The following is a 19,163-nucleotide window of genomic DNA, read 5'->3' on the forward strand; positions in this document are numbered from 1 at the left end:
GAGTGGGACTTAACCTCCGAATCTTGACTCTGATTGAAAACTGTACCTGTCCATCAAAGAACCTCCTCCCGTTCTTGTGATTGTCGTGTCTACTGGAGTCTTCCGGAGCAGAGGGTAGGCCCGCAGTACTCGCCAACGCGCGCCACCTCCTGGTAGGATGCAGTGGCGATCCTCACTTGTGAGTTTCTGGGCTCTAGAGAAAACTAAAAGTCCCAGAATGCGTCTCGGGCCCGGGCTTGCAAATCAGCTCCCTGCGCGGGGTCCCAATGCACTTTGAAGGTGAGAGTCAGGCTGTTAATAGTTCCTAGGGAGAGGCAGTCTAGCACGGCCTCGCTGGCTCCCACTTTCATTCCTATTAAGACGTCTCCATGCCCTTGCAAACGCTGTGCTCTCCCCTAGGAATACGTTCCGCTCACGCCTGTCTTGATGCGGCTAACGCTCCAACGTTGTTCCCCTGCCTCTTGAACTTCAACGCATCTTGGATCTTTTTTTAAAAAATAAATTTATTTATTTTTTATGTTTGTCTGTGTTGGGTCTTCACTGCGTGTGGGCTTTCTCTAGTCGCAGCGAGCAGGGGCTACTCTTCGTTGCAGTGCGTGGGCTTCTCATTGCAGTGGCTTCTCTTGTTGCAGAACATGGGCTTCTAGGCGTGCGGGCTTCAGTGGTTGTGGCACGCGGGCTCAGTAGTTGTGGCTGGCGGGCTCTAGAGCACAGGCTCAGTAGTTGTTAGTTGCTTAGTTGCTTCGCAGCACGTGGGATCTTCCCGGACCAGGGTTCGAACCGTGTTCCCTGCATTGGCAGGCAGATTCTTCCAGGGAAGCCCCTGGATCTTTTCGAGTACCCGATGAAACTCAACGGACCCTTTCCCCAGGAAAAAACACGTTATTTTGCAGGTAACGTTGGGGGTTCTGGGAACTGGGAACTCTTGACCACTTGTAAAAGAGGCCGGGAATAGGTGGAACAATTTTAAGACAAATGATTTGATTATGCTGGGCATACATAGGCCAGAGAGACAGCCCAGTAAGGAGCTAGCAGCAAAGGAGGTGGGGAAGTAGTCTGACAGAGCGGGGTGGTAACAGGGGAATGGAGAAAGAAGGAGTAGGAGGATGGCAGAGTGGCCAAAGGTATATGCCTGGTCCATGACCCAAAACTATTAGTCTCAGAGATAGGCAAAATGACTGACAATGTTTGGCACTGCAGCCTTGACCACGATCACAGAAACCTGGAAACACCCTAACTGCTCATCCATAGAGCTCATTAAATAAATACTATGCAGCATCTGTAAACAAGATTGAGGAAGTTTTCATGTACTGACGTGTAAACAATTTGAGATACACTAAGAGAAGGGAAAAAAGCAAGGTACAGAACTGCATGTATAGGATGCTGACATTCATGAAAAAATGTACACATGGAAAATTTATGGAAGAATACACAAATTGATAATTATGATATTTGAATTGTAGATCCTACAAGTGTTACTTTTTCAGTTTAAAAAACTGTAGCTTCTAAGAGCACCACCAGCTCTGTAATCGGCCATATCTGGATTAGATCCTAGGCCTGTTTATTTGCTGGGTGATAATGACCAAGTGACTTCATTTCTCAGTTTCCTCATCTGTAAAATGGGGAACCATAAAGTTGCAAGAATTAAACACACTTGACGACCATTTAGAACAGTGCCAGGCACAGTATAAGCACCTTCTAGATCACACATGTTATTATCACTGTGTTTACTGACAACTAGATTAAGTCTGAAGAGTCAAGGTCAAGAACCAGAGCTTTGGAGCCCAGGTGCTTCTTCCTTGATGGTGACCTTGGCAAGTGATTTCCCCCTCTCTGGACCTGTTTCTCCACCCCCAGGATGGCTGGGGGGCCTGAGCCACAGGAAAGGAATGCAGCTCCCACTCTGAGCACTTCCTACATGCTCAGTTTCCAGATAACAACTGCTGCTATGGTTACTTGTTGTTATTATCAATTGGGGGTGGGGGTGACATGGGCCCCAGTGACACTCAGACCAGGAAGGGAACCTAGACAGGCCACCTCCCCAAGAAGACACGGACACACTCTATGTTATAATTGAAAAAAAAAAAAAATCCTTCAATATCTCCCATCCCCTCCCTCCCTCCCTCCCCCAAGCGGGGTCATCCCAGTGTGATTCCCACAGAGGCCAGGGCTTCAGTGGCCCAGGAGGGACAGAGGGTGGGGTCCCCATACATGGTGCCCATAAAGTCCCTCACGAAGTCGGGGAAGCGCTTCTCCACAATGCTGGCGCGTACAGCGCTCATCAGCCGCAGCTGCAGTGGGGAGGGGGGTCAGCAATCAGCCACCAGCATAGGGGAGACCCCCATCCCCCTTGCCTCACCCCTCCCAGCTACAGGCCCACCTGATAGGCGATGTTGTGGACAGTGAGGTGGTGCAGGGCCGCGGTGTTGTCGCTATGGAGCAGTGTGTGCAGGAAGGCCCGGCTGTGCCTGGGGACAGAAGGAGGGGGGTCAGCAGTGCCGGGTCCTGCTCCCCTCCCTGCCCTCCCCCTGCCCCCAGGCTCCATCCTCCCCTACTTTTGGCAGGTGGGACAGGCACACTCTGGGTCTATGGGGCGGAAGTCTTTCTCATACTGTTTCTTCTTCAGCGGCAGGTTCCCCGTGGGCACCAGGGCAGAGCCAAAGCGCTGGGGGTGGACAGGGGGAGGGGAAGGTGGGTCAACCAGGTCTTCCCCCCCCTCCTTGGCCCCCGCAATCCCTCTCCGGTCTCTCCCCTGCCAAGGGCCTCACCGCTGTCCGTGTGGGGAAGACGCAGTCAAACATGTCGCATCCGAGAGCCACGCAGACCACCAGATCAGTGGCATAGCTGGGGGTGGGGCCGTGGGGGAGGGGAGCAGAGAACCTCAAGCCCTGGTCACATACCCAGGGCCCCCATCCCCAAGAATGGCACCCTCAGAACCACCCCCAGCAGAGGGCCATGTCCTCCTCAGTTCCCTCCCAAGCAGGGCTGTGTCCTTCCCCCTCCCCGACCCCCAGAGGCAGGGGTTCCCAGGAATCCCCTCCCCGTAGGCAGGGCTATCTCCCCTCTCCTCCACATACCCGACCCCCATCAGGTATCGGGGCTTGTCCTTAGGCAGCCTTGAGGTGCTCAGCGCCACCATCCTCCAGAACTGGCCCTTGCTCTCACCCCCGCTCAGGCCCCCGATGGCAAAGCCTGGCACGTCTCTCTTGGTCATCTCTAGGGGTGCAGAGGCAAGGTCAGCGGTGATCAGAGAAAAGGAAATAGGCCACAGTCTCCTCCTCTTCTTCCTCCTCACCCTCAGGGCAGACCCTGCCCAGACCTCCACAGGCCATCAGGAAAAGAAAATGTGACAGAGAGAGAGAGAGAGAGTATATGTGTGGTGTATGTGTGTCTGGGGGCTGCTGGTGATCTCAGCTACCGTTTATAGAATGCCTGCTGCATGTCAGGGCTTCTTCTTCAATCCTCAGGAGAGAGGCCCAGGGCCCACACTCCCTTAGCTGAAACCTAAGATGAAGCCAGATGTGTTTCAAAATTTTCTAGGTTTTAGAACAGTGAACATCCTACATGCTGAAGAACAGCCTGTCATCAAACGCTGTAACATTTTGACAACAAAATGTGTAAAGACTCCTAACAAACTGGGGTCAGTAAGTCTGATCTTGCCACCAAATGAATTGCAAATTCTTGCGTGTTTTGGATATTAGAAGTGGGCAGGGGAATTCCTGGGCGGTCCAGTGGTTAGGGATCTGCACTTCCACTGCAGGGGGTGCAGGTTCGATTCCTGGTCAGGGAGCTAAGATCCCACATGCCTCGCAGTAAGACCAGAAAAAGAAAAAACAGAAGTGGGCAATTAGGCTCCAGAATTGCAGGGCAGGAGCTGCAGATCTGCACTGTGGTTGAGGCATGCAGAGCTTAAACCACTGGCCCCAGGCCACATATGCCAGAGGCTGGATTCAAACCCAGGTCTAGCCTCAAAACCAAGACTTATCTCTGGCCCCAGCTGCCCAGTTCAACTAGGGGGGAGGCCACAGCATTGACAAAGCAGGCCTGGTCTGGGGCTGGGTTTTGAAGCCGGAGTGAGCAGCAGAACCAACTGGGGATGAGTTGTTCAAATGCAGCTTCCCAGGTCCGTCCTGGCCCCAGACTCTGACCCAGTCATAGGGAGAGCCTGGGGGGTTCTGGTGCAGGCGAGACTCAGAGCACTGAGAAGCACCACCGGGACAGTGCTTGTCAAACTGCAGGTGGCTGAGAAATGAATTTGATTTGATGGGATGAGATCAGGGTTGTTGCTGTTGTTTTTTTTTTTAAATGAGAATAGAAAATATTGTATCAAAGACTCTCTCGTGTATAATGGTAAATGCTTCAGGAAGCCTTGGTTTCCACTCTCATATATGTGCACGCATCCAGAGCCATGACAAGAAATGTACTTCTGACTGTGGGTCTCCATTAAAAAGACTTACTGGACCAGGGTGGGGGTGGAGACTGGGGGTGGTGGGCAGTTTGAGGACAAAAGGAATTACAACAGGACAGTCTTCACAACAGCATACACTGATGCCAGGTGCAGGTGGGACACCTTGAACAAATTTTCCCATTTATTCCTCACTTCGATCCCATGACATTGGGAGTATGTTCCCATTTTACAGAGGAAGAAAGTGAGGCTCAGAGAGGCCAAACCACTAGCCTAAGGATGCACAGCCATGAGGCAACAGATCAGGGGGTTGGATCCAGCTGTGTGGACTCCAGAACCCAGAGTCTTGTCCGTGACACCTCACTGCCTTTGAGCCCCCATCTCTGCCTCCACTTTGTCTCCATGACCACGGTCTTGGTTCAGGCCTCACTGTCACCCTCCCCCTGGGCAACTACTCCAGCTTCCTCTATGGGCCTTACGCTTCCTATCTCATTGGGATTTTTCTCCCACTCTCCCACTCAACAGCCTTCCATAGCTCCCCAGCAGCTCGGTGTGCTGTCCCAGGGCCTCCACCAGCAGCACAATGCCTCGGGCCCAACCCCTTGCTCCTGACTGACTGCATGTCTCACTCCCCAGGGATGGAGCAGCTCCATGTATCTGTTAATGCTGTAGGTTCCAGAGCCCAAGGTCTGGGTTCAAATCCCAGCTCTGCAACATGCACGCTGTGTGGCTGGGCGTAAGTAACTTAACAGCTCTGTGCCTCAGTTTCCCCTCCTATAACCTTGGGAACCTGGTAGTTCCCACCTTACAGGATCTTTATGAAACCTCAATGGGTCAGTCCATGACCAGCGTCTGGCATAGTGCCTGGTGAACACCCGAAAATTGATAGCTATTGGAATTTTTATTCTCCAAACACACTCTGCTCCATGCTGCCTGAGGGCCTTTGCTTCAGCTGTTCCTTCCACCTAGAGTGCTCTTTTGTTAATTAATAACCACTCTTGGACTTCTTGTCCAACCACTTGTGGCGGAGTGGTTAAGAATCTGTCTGCCAATGCAGGAGACACGGGATCGATCCCTGGTCCAGGAAGATCCCACATGCCGCGGAGCAACTAAGCCCGTGCCGCACAACTACTGAGCCTGCACTCTAGAGCCCACAAGTCATAACTACTGAACCCACGCGCCCCAACTACTGAGCCCACATGCTGCAACTACTGAAGCCTGCGCGCCTAGAGCCTGTACTCTGAAACAAGAGAAGCCACCGCAATGAGAAGTGCATGCACTGCAACAAAAAGTAGCCCTTGCACGCCACAACTAGAGAAAAGCTTGCATGCAGCAATGAAGACCCAATGCAACCAGAAAAATAAATAAATAAAAATTTAAAAAGAGAGAAAAAATAATAAATAAAAATAGGTGTTGCAATGTTAACATCAGAAAAAAATAAAATTCAAAGCAACCCACATCAGGGGCTTCCCTGGTGGCACAGTGGTTGAGAGTCCGCCTGCCGATGCAGGGGACACGGGTTCGTGCCCTGGTCCAGGAAGATCCCACATGCCGCGGAGCAGCTGGGCCCGTGAGCCATGGCTGCTGAGCCTGCGCATCCGGAGCCTGGGCTCCGCAGCGGGAGAGGCCACAACAGTGAGAGGCCCGCATACCGCAAAAAAAACAAAAACAAAAATAAAACAAAAACAAAGCAACCCACATCAAAAAAAACAAGGAAACTATTAAAAAAAAACAACAACACATAATAATCACTCTTGGGAACTCCCTGGCGGTCCAGTGGTTAGGACTCCACACTTTCACTGCCGAGGGCCTGGGTTCAGTCCCTGGTTGGGGAACTAAGATCCCACAAGCCGCAGCGCAGCCAAAAACAAAAACAAAAAAACCGCCAACTCTCTCAGCACCATCGCATGCCAGGCCCACGTGGGGCTCTCTGCAATGGAAAAGCCCTGGTCCTGTTGGCACATGGCTTTACCTTCGAGGCAGGTGGCCCGGAGATCCGCATCCAGCCCACCCTGGATGATGGCGAAGAGGTTCTGTTTGTCCGGCCGCTGATGGGCTGCAATGCACCGGTCCAGCCAGCGGATTGATCTGAAAGAGGACCCTGGTTGTAAGCCATAGGGACTTGGTGAGGGGTAGGGAGACAAGGCTGCAGGACCAGGATCCTCTCCCTCTCCCCCTCCCTCTCCGAACACACACACACACACACACACACACACACACACACACACCTGTACATGGCCTCTTCCACACGTGGCCCTGTCACAGTGCTGCTGACCACATCATCCAGCTGCATGATGATGTCTGAGCCTGGAGAGTGAGACAGGAACACAGTCACTGGGAAAGTCCCCACGTTGAGGACAAGCTGGACCCCAGGTCCCTCTCCAGGTCTTGCTGACTCCCAGTTAACCCCCAATCTGCTTATACAGCAACCAGAGGAAGCTTTTCAAAATGCACATCTGATCTTGCCACCCACCAGCTAAAACCCTGCCCTGGCACTACTGTAGAATAAAATCCCACCTCGGGGATTCCCTGGCGGTCCAGTGGTTAGGACTCGGCGCTTTCACTGCCGAGGTCCCGGGTTCAATCCCTGGTCGGAGAACTGAAACCTCACAACCTGTGCGGTGCAGCCAAAAAAAAAAATCCCACCTCTGCAGATTTACCCTTCAAGAACCAAATGACGTGTGTAGCAAGTGATTCTTCACAGTGTGTTGGGTAATAGCAAGATGGGAGTCCAAGTGTCACAGGGGTCTAGTTAAGTAAACCATGGTCCAGGCCTTAATGGAAGGTTCTTTCCCACAAATCCAAAATCCAGAAACTTCTCAAAATCATAGGATTTTTCTTATGCTTATGGCATCCTCATTTGGCAGCAAAACCTGAGACAGTTGTCATCTTTTTTTTTTTTTTTTTTTTCCAGTACGCAGGCCTCTCACCGCTGTGGCCTCTCCCACTGCGGAGCACAGGCTCCGGACGCACAGGCCCAGCGGCTATGGCCCACGGGCCCAGCTGCTCGGCGGCTCGCGGGATCCTCCCAGACCGGGGCATGAACCCGCGTCCCCTGCACCGGCAGGCGGACTCTCAACCACTGCGCCACCAGGGAAGCCCAATAGTTGTCATCTTTTTAAAAACCTAATTTGCTGTGAAGGTTCATAAGTGTTAATGCAATAAATGTGAAGTGTAGGGACTTCCCTGGCAGTCCAGTGGTTAAGACTCTGCACTTCCACTGCAGGGGGTATGGGTTTGATCCCTGGTCAGGGAACTAAGATCCGGCATGCCGCACAGTGCAGCCAAAAAAAAGAAAAAACAAATGGTTAAGATGGTAAATTTTATGTTATGTGTATTTTAACACAATTTTTTTTAATTGAAAAAAAAGAAGTGGGCTTCCCTGGTGGCGCAGTGGTTGAGAGTCCGCCTGCCGATGCAGGGGACACAGGTTCGTTCCCCGGTCTGGGAGGATCCCACATGCCGCGGAGCAGCTGGGCCCGTGAGCCGTGGCCGCTGAGCCTGCGCGTCTGGAGTCTGTGCTCCGCAACGGGAGAGGCCACGAGAGTGAGAGGCCCGCGTACCGAAAAAAACAAAAAAAAGTGAAGTGTAATACCACAGGGTACTGCCCCAGACCCAATCGAGGTACTGTGTAATAAATGGTATGTACCCTTTATTATCTTTCTAAAATGTGAGAATTCTGAATTCTGACACCTATCTGGCCACAAGAATTTCAGATTAGAGACTGTGGACTTATAGGTTAGAAATCACAAGGAAATATTGCCAAGATGTATCATTATAGGAAAAAAGCACAGTGTACCACACTAGCCAAAGATGGGGCGATTTGAGAAGCAATAAGGATTTTAACTGCAATTGATTGAAGTGTATCAAATACATTTAAACCCATGAGTGCATGGAGATCCTAAAAAACTAAACATTAGTTTATCATTGCTAGAAGATGCTACATAATCAACCCATAAAAACTAGTAAATGAGGGAAAAGAATGAATCCCACTCTTCCTGTGTGAACTAAACTGCTTGCTCTCCCAGGAGTAGGTGAGAAATGTTTCTCTTTACAGAAGTAATCTGGCTAATAAATGAAGAAAGGATGACAGAATTGGAACATCACCGGTTTGCAATTCCTAATAATGGTTCCTGGGGAGGAGCATGACAGCTCACTGGGAGAGACAGGCAGACATCAGATGCCCCTTGATGGACAGACACACTGTGAAGACTTCTTGCCAAAAGGAAGAACGACTTGAATCTGGCTCTAACCTCTAGATCCAAGTACCAACCTACAAGAAATCTAGAGGGTGGAGGAAAACTATTACACGACACCCAGGGGATGCAACCAGCAAAATTCAGACCCGGTGAAACACTATAGGGCAAAGGAACCAGTTTCTTCAAGAAGCAAATTGCTGGGACTTCCCTGGTGGTCCAGTGGTTAAGAATCTGCCTTCCAATTCAGGGGACGTGGGTTCGATCCCTGGTCAGGGAACTAAGATCCCACATGCCGCGGGGCAACTAAGCCCATGCACCACAACTACTGAGCCAACGCACCACAACTAGAGAGCCTGTGTACTGCAACTACTGAACCCACACGCTCTGGAACCCGTGCACCACAACTATAGAGAAGCCCGTGCGCCTCAACGAAAGATTCTGCGTGCCACAACTAAGACCCGACACAGCCACAATAAATAAATAAATAAATAAATCTTTTTTAAAAAAAGAAGAAGCAAATTGCTGGGGCATCCCCTGGCAGTCCAATCATTACGACTCTGGGCTTCCACTGCAGGGGGCATGGATTCCATCCCTGGTTGGGGAACTAAGATCCCACAAGCTGCTCGGCTCGGCCAAAAAAAAAAAAAAAAAATTTAATGAAAAAAAAAGAAGCAAAAAGAAAAAGCAAATTGCTAAAAAAAAAAAATGGAATTGGAAGGCAGAACTATATGATATGCAATATATATAATATACTAAAAAAGACAAGAGATCTTTCAAACAACTGCAGTATCTGCACATTATTTGGATCCTGAAGTAAACACACTGTAAGAAAAACTGACATTTATGAAATGACTGGAACGTTGAACACTGGCCAGATATTTGATGATGTTAATGAATTATTGTTAATTGTTTGTAGGTGGGATGATGGTATTGTGATTATGTTTAAAAAAAGAAAAAAGAAACTATGGGTCTTCCCTCGTGGTGCAGTGGTTAAGAATCCACCTGCCAATGCAGGGGACACGGGTTCGAGCCCTGGTCAAAGAAGATCCCACATGCCGTGGATCAACTAAGCCCGTGTGCTGCAACTACTGAGCCTGCGCTCTAGCCCGCGAGCCACAACTACTAAAGCCCATGAGCCACAACTACTGAAGCCTGCGTGCCTAGAGCCCGTGCTCCGCAACAAGAGAAGCCACTGCAATGAGAAGCCTGTGCACTGCAACGAAGAGTAGCCCACGCTCACCGCAACTAGAGAAAGCCGTGCACAGCAACGAAAACCCAACACAGCCAAAAATAATAAATAAATTTTTTTAAAAAACTATGTTTTGGAGATAAAAATTAAAATACTTAGAGGTGAAGTGGTAGGGCGTCTGAGATTCGGTTTGATATAATACAGATGATCTACGGAGACTAAGAAGCTAGAAAAAGAAAACCAATGCAAAACTAGCGAAAAATTTAAAAATAAACAAGATACATAAGATTGCAACTATCAAAAAATAAAATGAAATCAATGAAGCATTTCTATTAACTAGTATGTTATTTGGCTATAAAAAGGAATAAAGTACTGATGCATACTACAACATAGCTGAACCTGAAAAACATTATGTTAAGTAAAAGAAGCCATTCACAAAGACCTCCTATTGTATGATTTCATTTACATAAAATGTCTAGAATACACGAATCTATAGAGACAGAAAGTAGATTACATAGGACTGGAGGAGGGAGGAATAGGGAGTGATTGATAATGGATACAAGATTTCTTTTTGGGGTGATAAAAGTGTTCTGAAATTAGATTGTGGTGATGGTTGTACAACTCTGTGAATACACTGAAAACCACTGAACTGTACATTTTATATTTATTTATTTATTTATTTTTGATCTTCTTTTTTTTTATCTTTGGCCGCACTGTGCAGCATGTGGGATCTTAGTTCCCCGACCAGGGATCACACCTGTGCCCACTGCATTGGTAGCATGGAGTCTTAACCACTGGACTTCCAGGGAAGTCCCAACCTGTACATTTTAAATGGGTGAATTGTCTGTATATCATATCTCAATAAAGCCATTTAAAAAAAAAAAAACAAAGAAGTCAACAAAACAGAAAACCAACAAATGAAGAAAATGAATAAGCCAGAAGTTGGTTTTTGGAAAAGATCAACAAACTCGAAATCAATAAACCCCTAACAGACACCAAGAAAGAAGAGATCACAAGTTTTTAACATCAGGAATGAAAAAGGAGACATCACTACAGGCACTATAACATTAAGAGGTTAATAAGAGAATATTAATGATCAACTTTATGCCAAGAAAGTTGAAATAAAGTTCAAGGAATGGCCAAATTCCTTGAAAAATCCAACTTATCAAATCTGACCCAAAATGAAACACAAAATCTGAATAGCCAAATCAAAATAAATAATCGAATTCATCATTATAATCGAATTCATCAAATAAATCGAATTCATCATTAAAAACCTTACCACAACAAAACTCCAGGCCCAGGGGGATTTACTGGACAATTCTATGAAACGTAACACCAATCTTAGGCAAATTCCCACAGAAAATAACATGGGAGAAGCAAAGTGGGCTATGATACTAATGAAACATAATGGCTGTGACCTGGTGATTGTTGAAGCTGGGTGACAGGTCAATGGGGTTGTGTCTATTTTGGTATACACTTGAAATTTTCCAAAATTAATAAAAATGCAAGGTACAGAAGAATGTGCCATAAATAGCATGCTCTCATCATGGAAAAAATAAGAATAGATTTGAACTTGCTTGTATTTACATAAACTCTGGAAGAATACATAAGAAACTAGAAACAGTGGTGACTTGTGAAAGAGATGGATAGAATATAGGCATGGGAAGACCACTCTTTCCTGCACACATCTTTATATAGAAATATATACAGGGCTTCTTTGGTGGCGCAGTGGTTGAGAGTCCGCCTGCCGATGCAGGGGATACGGGTTTGTGCCCCAGTCCGGGAAATCCCACATGCCGCGGAGCGGCTGGGTCCGTGAGCCATGGCCGCTGAGCCTGTGTGTCCGCAACGGGAGAGGCCCGTGTACCGCAAAAAAAAAAAAAAAAAAAGAAATATATACAAAATGTTTTCTTGTTCAAGTTTTTTCTTTAAAGGACAAACCAAAACTCACAAGGTCCTGTAGGACCTGTCCCCAACACCTCCCTGTCCTCACCCTACACACACACACACACACACACACACACACACACACTCCCCCTAACCCACTCAGCTCCAGCCATGCCAGTCTTGGTCCTGCTTCAGGTCCTTTGCACTGGTTGCTTCCTCTTTCCAGAACATACTTCGCCCCTTTGGACATCTAGTTTATTCCTCCTCATCCATATAGGTTTTAGGCCTAGGGCAACATTCCCTGAGCCTACAGACTGAATCATGCCAAAAGTCCCATGTACTTGGCCTTCACAGTCAGGGTCCCAACCTTATATCTATTTGTGCCTTTAAAACAAATTTTTTTTTTTTTTTGGCTGCACCATGTGGCTTGCAGGATCTTAGTTCCCTGACCAGGGATCGAACCCGTGCCCCCTGCAGTGGAAGCACAGAGTCCTAACCACTGGACCACCAGGGAATTCCCTAATAACTTATTTTAATAATAATATATAATTATTCAAAATGTTAAATGCACCCCCAATTTAAAAAAATACAACAGGATATTTGGTGAAAAGTCTCTTGCCCACCAAGGGAAGGATTACAAAGGGGCACAAGTAACCCTTTAGGGGTGATGGACATGTTCACTACCTTGATTATGGTGAAGGTTTCATGGGTGTATACATGTGTCAAAACGTACCAGAGGGTACACTTCAAATATGTGCGGTTTATTGCATGTCAATTATATCCCAATTTTTTAAAAAGGAAGAGAATTTAAATGCTCCCTGTCTACCCAGCTCTTCAGTTCCCTTCCCTCCGAGAACCTATACTAGTTTCTTATTTTTCCTTCCTGAGATACCGTAAGCAAATCATGTGTTTGGAATTTGGGTTTTTTTTCCCCAATACAAATGGAAATATACAATGCACTCTACCTGCACTGTTTTTGGGGGTTTTTTTTTTTCTCTTTTTTCTGCCTTTCTAATTAAGATGTTTTCACCAATGCCTGTCTCCCTTTTGGACTGTAAGTTCCACGGATGGTATGGCACCAGCACCCAGGCCCATTGCTATAAGCAGAAGCCACAGAATCTGTACATAGAGGGGTCTAAAAGCACCAGTCTGTTTGGAAGATGGGAAGTTTTGAACCTGTTTCCATAGCACTTTATGAGATTGAGAAATGTTAGTTATCCTTATCAAGGAATAGGGGATATTGATGGAGATGGGAGGGGTCTAAAGCCTCCCCGATACCTCCCTTGTTGCCCCCATTATTTCAACATATCTTTGCCCAGCTAATTTACTATTTAAGAGAAACAGTAACAAGAAAGATAATACGAAAAGCTACTAATACATGTCAGGCATTGTGATAAGAGATTTACTGACATTACATCGTCATTTTTGTGAACTATCCCCTCAGGTGAGGCTCAGGGAGGGGGAGTGACTTGCCCAAAGCCGAGCAGCACGAAAAGAGCAGGCCCGCCTCACCTCCACCTCCGAAAGGCAGGGGAAGGGGCGGCTCCCCGGTATCCGCTCACCCAGCGCGTTCTGGATCTCCACGGATCTCTCGGGGCTCAGAAGGGTCTCGTCACCATCGTAAGGGGAGCGGAAGCGGACGCCCTCCTCCGTCACTTCGGACAGGGACACCAGGGACACCATCTGGAAGCCGCCGCTGTCCTGAGGGAAACCCCACCGCAGGGCTGACAAGAACGGGACTGGGAATATCCACGCCCAAGGAGGGCTCTCGGATCCCGGCGCTGACCCCGCCTTACCGTCAGCAGGTTGTGCGGCCAATTCATAAAGCCGTGGAGACCGCGGGCTTTCTGGATCAGCTCAGGGCCCTGGGGTGGGGGAAGAAGGGTCAGGCTAGGGGTGAGGGCAACCCTTGGGGCTCATATTGGGGCGACAGGGTTGGCCAACTTCCATCCTCGCTGGTTCCTCACGCCCAGCACAAGGCCTGAGCCATCCGGGACTCTCGATATGCGTTTTGTCGATAGAGTTTAGGAGGCGTGCCCGGGTCTAGGGAATCTCCTGGGCTCCCCCACGCTTCACCGCCGCCCAGCCCGGGGCACAGCCCACCCACCGGCCTCAGACCCAAATGGTAGGTGTTGCCCAGGCAGATGCGGCAGCCCAACGCGTCCAGTTGCTCGGCCGTGATGCCCTTCATGGTGGCCTGCGTGCCCACTGGCATGAACACTGGAGTAGCCACCGGCCCATGTGGCAGCCGCAGCTCCCCTGCCCGGGCCCTAGAGCGGCTACACTCGGCCACCAGTCTCATGATGCGCGGAGCCGACTCCAGGGACGTCGGGCTGACAACTGCCGCCATCTTGCCTGCCGGAACCACGTGGTCCGTGGAACACCCTGGGCGGCGCCATGTTGGCTGAGGTCACGTGGCGCGCGACGCGGGCCGAAGCTTAGGGAGAGCGTCAGATGAACCATGGAAACGGACGTCTGCGAGCTTGTCTCTGCGCTGCGCCCAGTTAGTTCCCACAGGCAGCACACTGCTGCGAAACATTAAAATTGTCTTGGTTTGGAGGCCCGTTCCTGCCAATTCCTCGAAGTAAAAGCCTCTCTAGCTATAATTTTATCTTCCATCAAATGGGCCGAATAATAGTATCTAGACATAGGGACGTTGCGAATACTGAATGACAGGATGGATGTATATAGATTTTTACACAGTGCCTGACGTAATCTTTTGTCAATTTTTTTTTGGCCGCCCCTCTCAGCTTGCGGGATCCTAGTTCCCCGACCAGGGATACAACCTGGGTCCTAACCCACTAATAATAACAGTATAGATATATATTAATACTTGAATAATCTTATGGTTGGAAATGGAGCTGATATCTGACCTGGCCAGCAGAGGGCGCGTTTGCCCCAGAAGCCTTCCTTTCGAGACCACCCGCCGAAAGCCCGGCTGATCTCAGCAAGAGCCTGACCTAGAAGCCTTGGGCTAATGCTACCAGTTTCTCAGTGTGGTGGAGTCCTCACTGAGTCCACGTCTGGAAAGCGCCCACCAATGAAGCCCACCTCAGAGCCTTTGAACTTGCTATTGCCATTGTCAGCAACACTCATCTGATATTCCCACACTGGCTCACATTTTCACCGTCAGTTGCTCCTGACTCCCCCAATCTTAAAAACCCTCCACCACCGATGACTGTATATCACATATCCTGTAATTGATATGATGCTTTTAAAAACCTCTATACAGGACTTCCCCGGTGGTGCAGTGGTTAAGAATCTGCCTGCCAATGCAGGGGACACAGGTTCCAGCACTGGTCTGGGAAGATCCCACATGCCACGGAGTAACTAAGTCCGTGCACCGCAACTACTGAGCCTGCACTCTGGAGCCCGCGAGCCACAACTACTGAAGCCTGCGCGCCTAGAGCCTTGTGCTCTGCAATAAGAGAAGCCACCGCAATGAGAAGGCCTTGTACCACAACGAAGAGTAGCCCCCGCTCGTTGTAACTAGAGAGAACTGCAGCGTGCATCAATGAAGAGGCAAAGCAGCCAAAAATAAATGAATAAGATAAACAAATTAATTTTTTTAAAAAAACCCTCTATACATTGACAATACCCAAATTTTTATTCTCAGCATAGTCTTCTCTCCTGAACTCCCATCTCCTCTTGAGAGATGCCTCCTTGACACCCCCAGTGGGCATCTGTAGACATCCAAACTCCACATGTCTAAAGCAGAATTCATGATTGTCCTCCCAAGCTTGTCTACCTACCTCCGTCTTCCCCTTCTCAGTAGTACCAGCTCATGCCCTCCACCTCTGGGACTGAACTTAAAAAAGGCCTAAAGGTTTGGAGAGATTAGTGTCACTACTGGCCAGGCTGTGATTTGGAGGGGGCCAAAAAAAAAAAACAATGAAAAGAAAAGAAAGTCCAATCATATAATATTTACTTTCTAATTTATTATATACATTTTATTTCCATTCCTGAAATAAATCCAGCTTGGTCATGGTATTCTTTTTTTTTTTTTTTTTTTTTTTTTTGCGGTACGCGGGCCTCTCACTGTTGTGGCCTCTCCCGTTGCGGAGCACAGGCTCCGGACGCGCAGGCTCAGCGGCCATGGCTCACGGGCCCAGCCGCTCCGCGGCATGTGGGATCTTCCCGGACCGGGGCACGAACCCGTGTCCCCTGCATCGGCAGGCGGACTCTCAACCACTGCACCACCAGGGAAGCCCGTGTATATCTTTTTATTTGATATTAAAATAACTACTCCAGGGACTTCCCTGGTGGCTCAGTGGTTAAATAATCCACCTGCCAATGCAGGGCACATGGGTTTGAGCCCTGGTCCGGGAAGATCCCACATGCCACGGAGCAACTAAGCCCGTGTGCTGCAACTACTGAGCCTGTGCTCTAGAGCTAGCGAGCCACAACTACTGAAGCCCACGCACCTAGAGCCCGTGATCTGCAACAAGAGAAGTCACCGCAATGAGAAGCCCCCGCACCGCAACGAAGAATAGCACCCGCTCGCCGCAACTAGAGGAAGCCCGCACACAGCAATGAAGACCCAACGCAGCCAAAAATAAATTCGTTAAATAAATTAAAAAAAAAAAAAAACTACTCCAGGGGACTTCCCTGGTGGTCCTGTGGTTAAGAATCCGCCTTCCAGTGCAGGAGACGAGGGTTCGATCCCTGGTCAGGGAACTAAGAACCCACATGCCGCGGGGCAACTAAGCCCGCGCGCCGCAACTACTGAGCCCACACACTCTGGAGCCAGTGCTCCACAACTAGAGAGAAGCCCACTCACCGCAACGAAGAGCCCGTGAGACACAACGAGAGATCACACGTGCCGCAATTAAGACCCTATGCAGCCAATAAATAGATAAATATTTTAATATTTTTATAAATAAATAAATAATAAAATAAAATAACCTCCCCAATTACTTTCATGTTATGATAACCCTTAAATATTTTTGTATATCCCACTATTTAGAAATTTTCTGTCTTGTTTGTGTATATTTAGAAAACAACAAAAAGCTGGATTTTTGTACTTTTCCACCGTTCCAATGATCTTTGCCTTTTATTGATAAGTTTAGTCGATTTACATTTATAATGGTTACCAATATACATTTATAATGGATCTGATACCATCTTTTTACAGGCTTTCTATTCTTGTAGCTTCTGTGGGTTCTTATATTTGTTTTTTCTTTCCTATCTCTCTTGCCTTCTTTTGAATCAATCAAAAATTTTTTCTCAATTCATTTTCCCTCTTATTTTATGAAACTTCTGTGCACTTTATATTTTTGTGGTAGATGCTCTAGCAATTTTAAGTGGCATACTTAACAAATTATAGATTTTTACCTTTACCATGGTCCCAATCAACTTAAGGTTTCTAGACAGTTGAACTCAGAACTCAGAAGGCTTGTCTGTCCAGTGTTTGATATCTTGACCGGGGTTTTTTTCCTCACAAATTTGGCATTATTGTTGTTCTTGTTGTTTTATGCAATCAATGTTTATAAATATATTCACATATATAGCAATATCTTTGCTTATAACTTCTACTCACAGATCTCAGATCAATTTCTGTTTGTCAGAAGTACCTCTTTGACACTTTTTTCAATAATAAGAACCCTGTGATGATAAACTTTCTAAATTTCTGTTTACCTAAAAGAAATTTATTTTGCACTGGCGCTTGAAAAATTGTTTCACCGAATATAGAATTCTAGGTTGACAATTATTTTCTCTTAGCACATTGAATTTATTCCACTTGTGGCTTCTATTATCACTTAAGAAATAGTAAGTGATATTGTAATGTAAATGTAAATGCTATTTCTTGAGATCTGTTTTTGTCTTTCTGGTTTCCTTTAAAAATTATTCCGTTATCTTTGCCAGTTTGCAATTTCACATGATGTATCTAATAATTTTAATTTATCCTGTTTGGGATTCCCTGGACTTCTTGGATGTGAGGATTGTGGTCTTTCCATAATTTTGGCAAATTCTCAGTTATTCTCTCTTTGAAGAGCTGCACTTGTCTGTAACTAAGCCTCAACACAGGTAGCTGTGAGTAGAATGAGAAATACTGACTTGCTGCCCTTCCTGAGAAGTTAGCCCTCCGACTGGGGAGCAACCTCCTGCTACTGGTTACTCCAGTCTGGACTGGAGTTTCCATCTCGCTGAACTGGTATAAAGGAGGGAGGTAGGAGATATCAAATACCAGCTCCCTGGTCTAGCCGAATTTACTCATAGATTTTTTTCAATAGTTGTTTCCTCATTTACTGTATGCCCTTGAGATTATTTCCAGAGACTTTAAATGATTGTTTTATAATACTTCTCACGTTTCACTAAGAAGTGGATCTGTGAAGCTCCTCAAGCTAGCATGCAGAAGATCGATTACCTTTTTAATATTTTTTGATGTTTTTATTTCCCATTCAAAAAATTAAATATATTCGCAGTATATACATATATCAAATCATTATGTTGTACACCTAAACTAGTACAGTGTTATATTATATGTTAATTATATCTCAATAAAAGGGGGGAAGAAATCTTTTAGAAAATATGAAAAAAGTTTAAAATGGTAAAATTTATATTTTACCACAGTATATGGTAAATATATATATGTAAATAAAACGTGTGCACTAACAAAAAATGTATGAAATACAAAGAAGTTTTTGAGAACTCAGGAATTTAATAAACTTGACTTATGATTCCATTTTAATTAAATAGATTTAAGTTTTTTAAATAGATAATACATGCTTAAAAAATACACATAAAATGTATACTGTGAATTATCTTTCCCATGCCTGTCCCATGTAAATAGTTCTCATCTCTTAATTTTTTTTTAACCTCTTAATATTAAGTGATGTTTAGTATGCATTCATTTTTCTTTTCCTTCTTCTTTTTTTTTTTTTTTTTGCTGCGTTGGGTCTTCGTTGCTGCGCACCGGCTTTCTCTAGTTGCGGCGAATGGGGGGCTACTCTTCGTTGCGGTGCCCAGGCTTCTCATTTCGGTGGCTTCCCATTTCGGTGACACGGGCTCTACGCACGGGGGGCTTCAGTAGTACGGCGCACAGGCTCGATTGCTCCACGGCATGTGGGATCTTCCCCGACCCGGGCTCGAACCCCTGTCCCCTGCATTGGCAGGCAGATTCTTAACCACTGCGGCACCAGGGAAGTCCTTAGTATTCACTCTTGTCTATACTTACATATTTTTCAGCATATAAAAGAAAATATGTACTTTATTGTTGCAGTTGTCTTGTTTAGGGTTGATTCATCTCAATATACTAATGGTGGAGTTTTTTTTTTTAATCTTCTGGAATCTTTCATAGACTAACAGAGTGTTTGAACTGTCATTTTCCACTAGTCATGGATCACTGACTCATGGAATTGTCTAAAAATTTCAAAACCCTTACAACTTACTCTAGTATAAGTTTCATAGTAGTTTTTTTTTTAACTCAATAGCAAAAAGGAGGTATGGGAGAAATTGCCGTCTGTCCCACAGCTATTCC

The 19,163-nt window shown here is 46.8% G+C and overlaps 1 protein-coding gene across 2 annotated transcripts; it reads right to left on the reverse strand.

The window, feature by feature from the left end:
- Positions 1-78: 78 nt before the first annotated feature.
- QTRT1 (queuine tRNA-ribosyltransferase catalytic subunit 1) lies at positions 79-14,053 on the reverse strand. 2 transcript variants are annotated; one of them, XM_030879695.3, is made up of 10 exons: positions 13,791-14,053; positions 13,480-13,548; positions 13,246-13,384; positions 6,634-6,712; positions 6,378-6,493; positions 3,078-3,216; positions 2,769-2,844; positions 2,556-2,665; positions 2,381-2,468; positions 79-2,291 (listed from the first exon to the last, which is right to left on the reverse strand). In XM_030879695.3, exons 1-10 carry the CDS (start codon positions 14,031-14,033, stop codon positions 2,139-2,141), a joined length of 1,212 nt encoding a protein of 403 aa, XP_030735555.1. In that variant the 5' UTR covers positions 14,034-14,053; the 3' UTR covers positions 79-2,138. The 2 variants fall into 2 exon arrangements, with proteins under 2 accessions (XP_030735555.1, XP_060151576.1); XM_060295593.2 differs by lacking the exons at positions 2,556-2,665; positions 2,769-2,844.
- Between the last annotated feature and the right edge of the window lie 5,110 nt (positions 14,054-19,163).

This window comes from Globicephala melas, chromosome 3 (assembly GCF_963455315.2).
Source record: "Globicephala melas chromosome 3, mGloMel1.2, whole genome shotgun sequence".
Lineage (NCBI taxonomy): Eukaryota > Metazoa > Chordata > Mammalia > Artiodactyla > Delphinidae > Globicephala > Globicephala melas.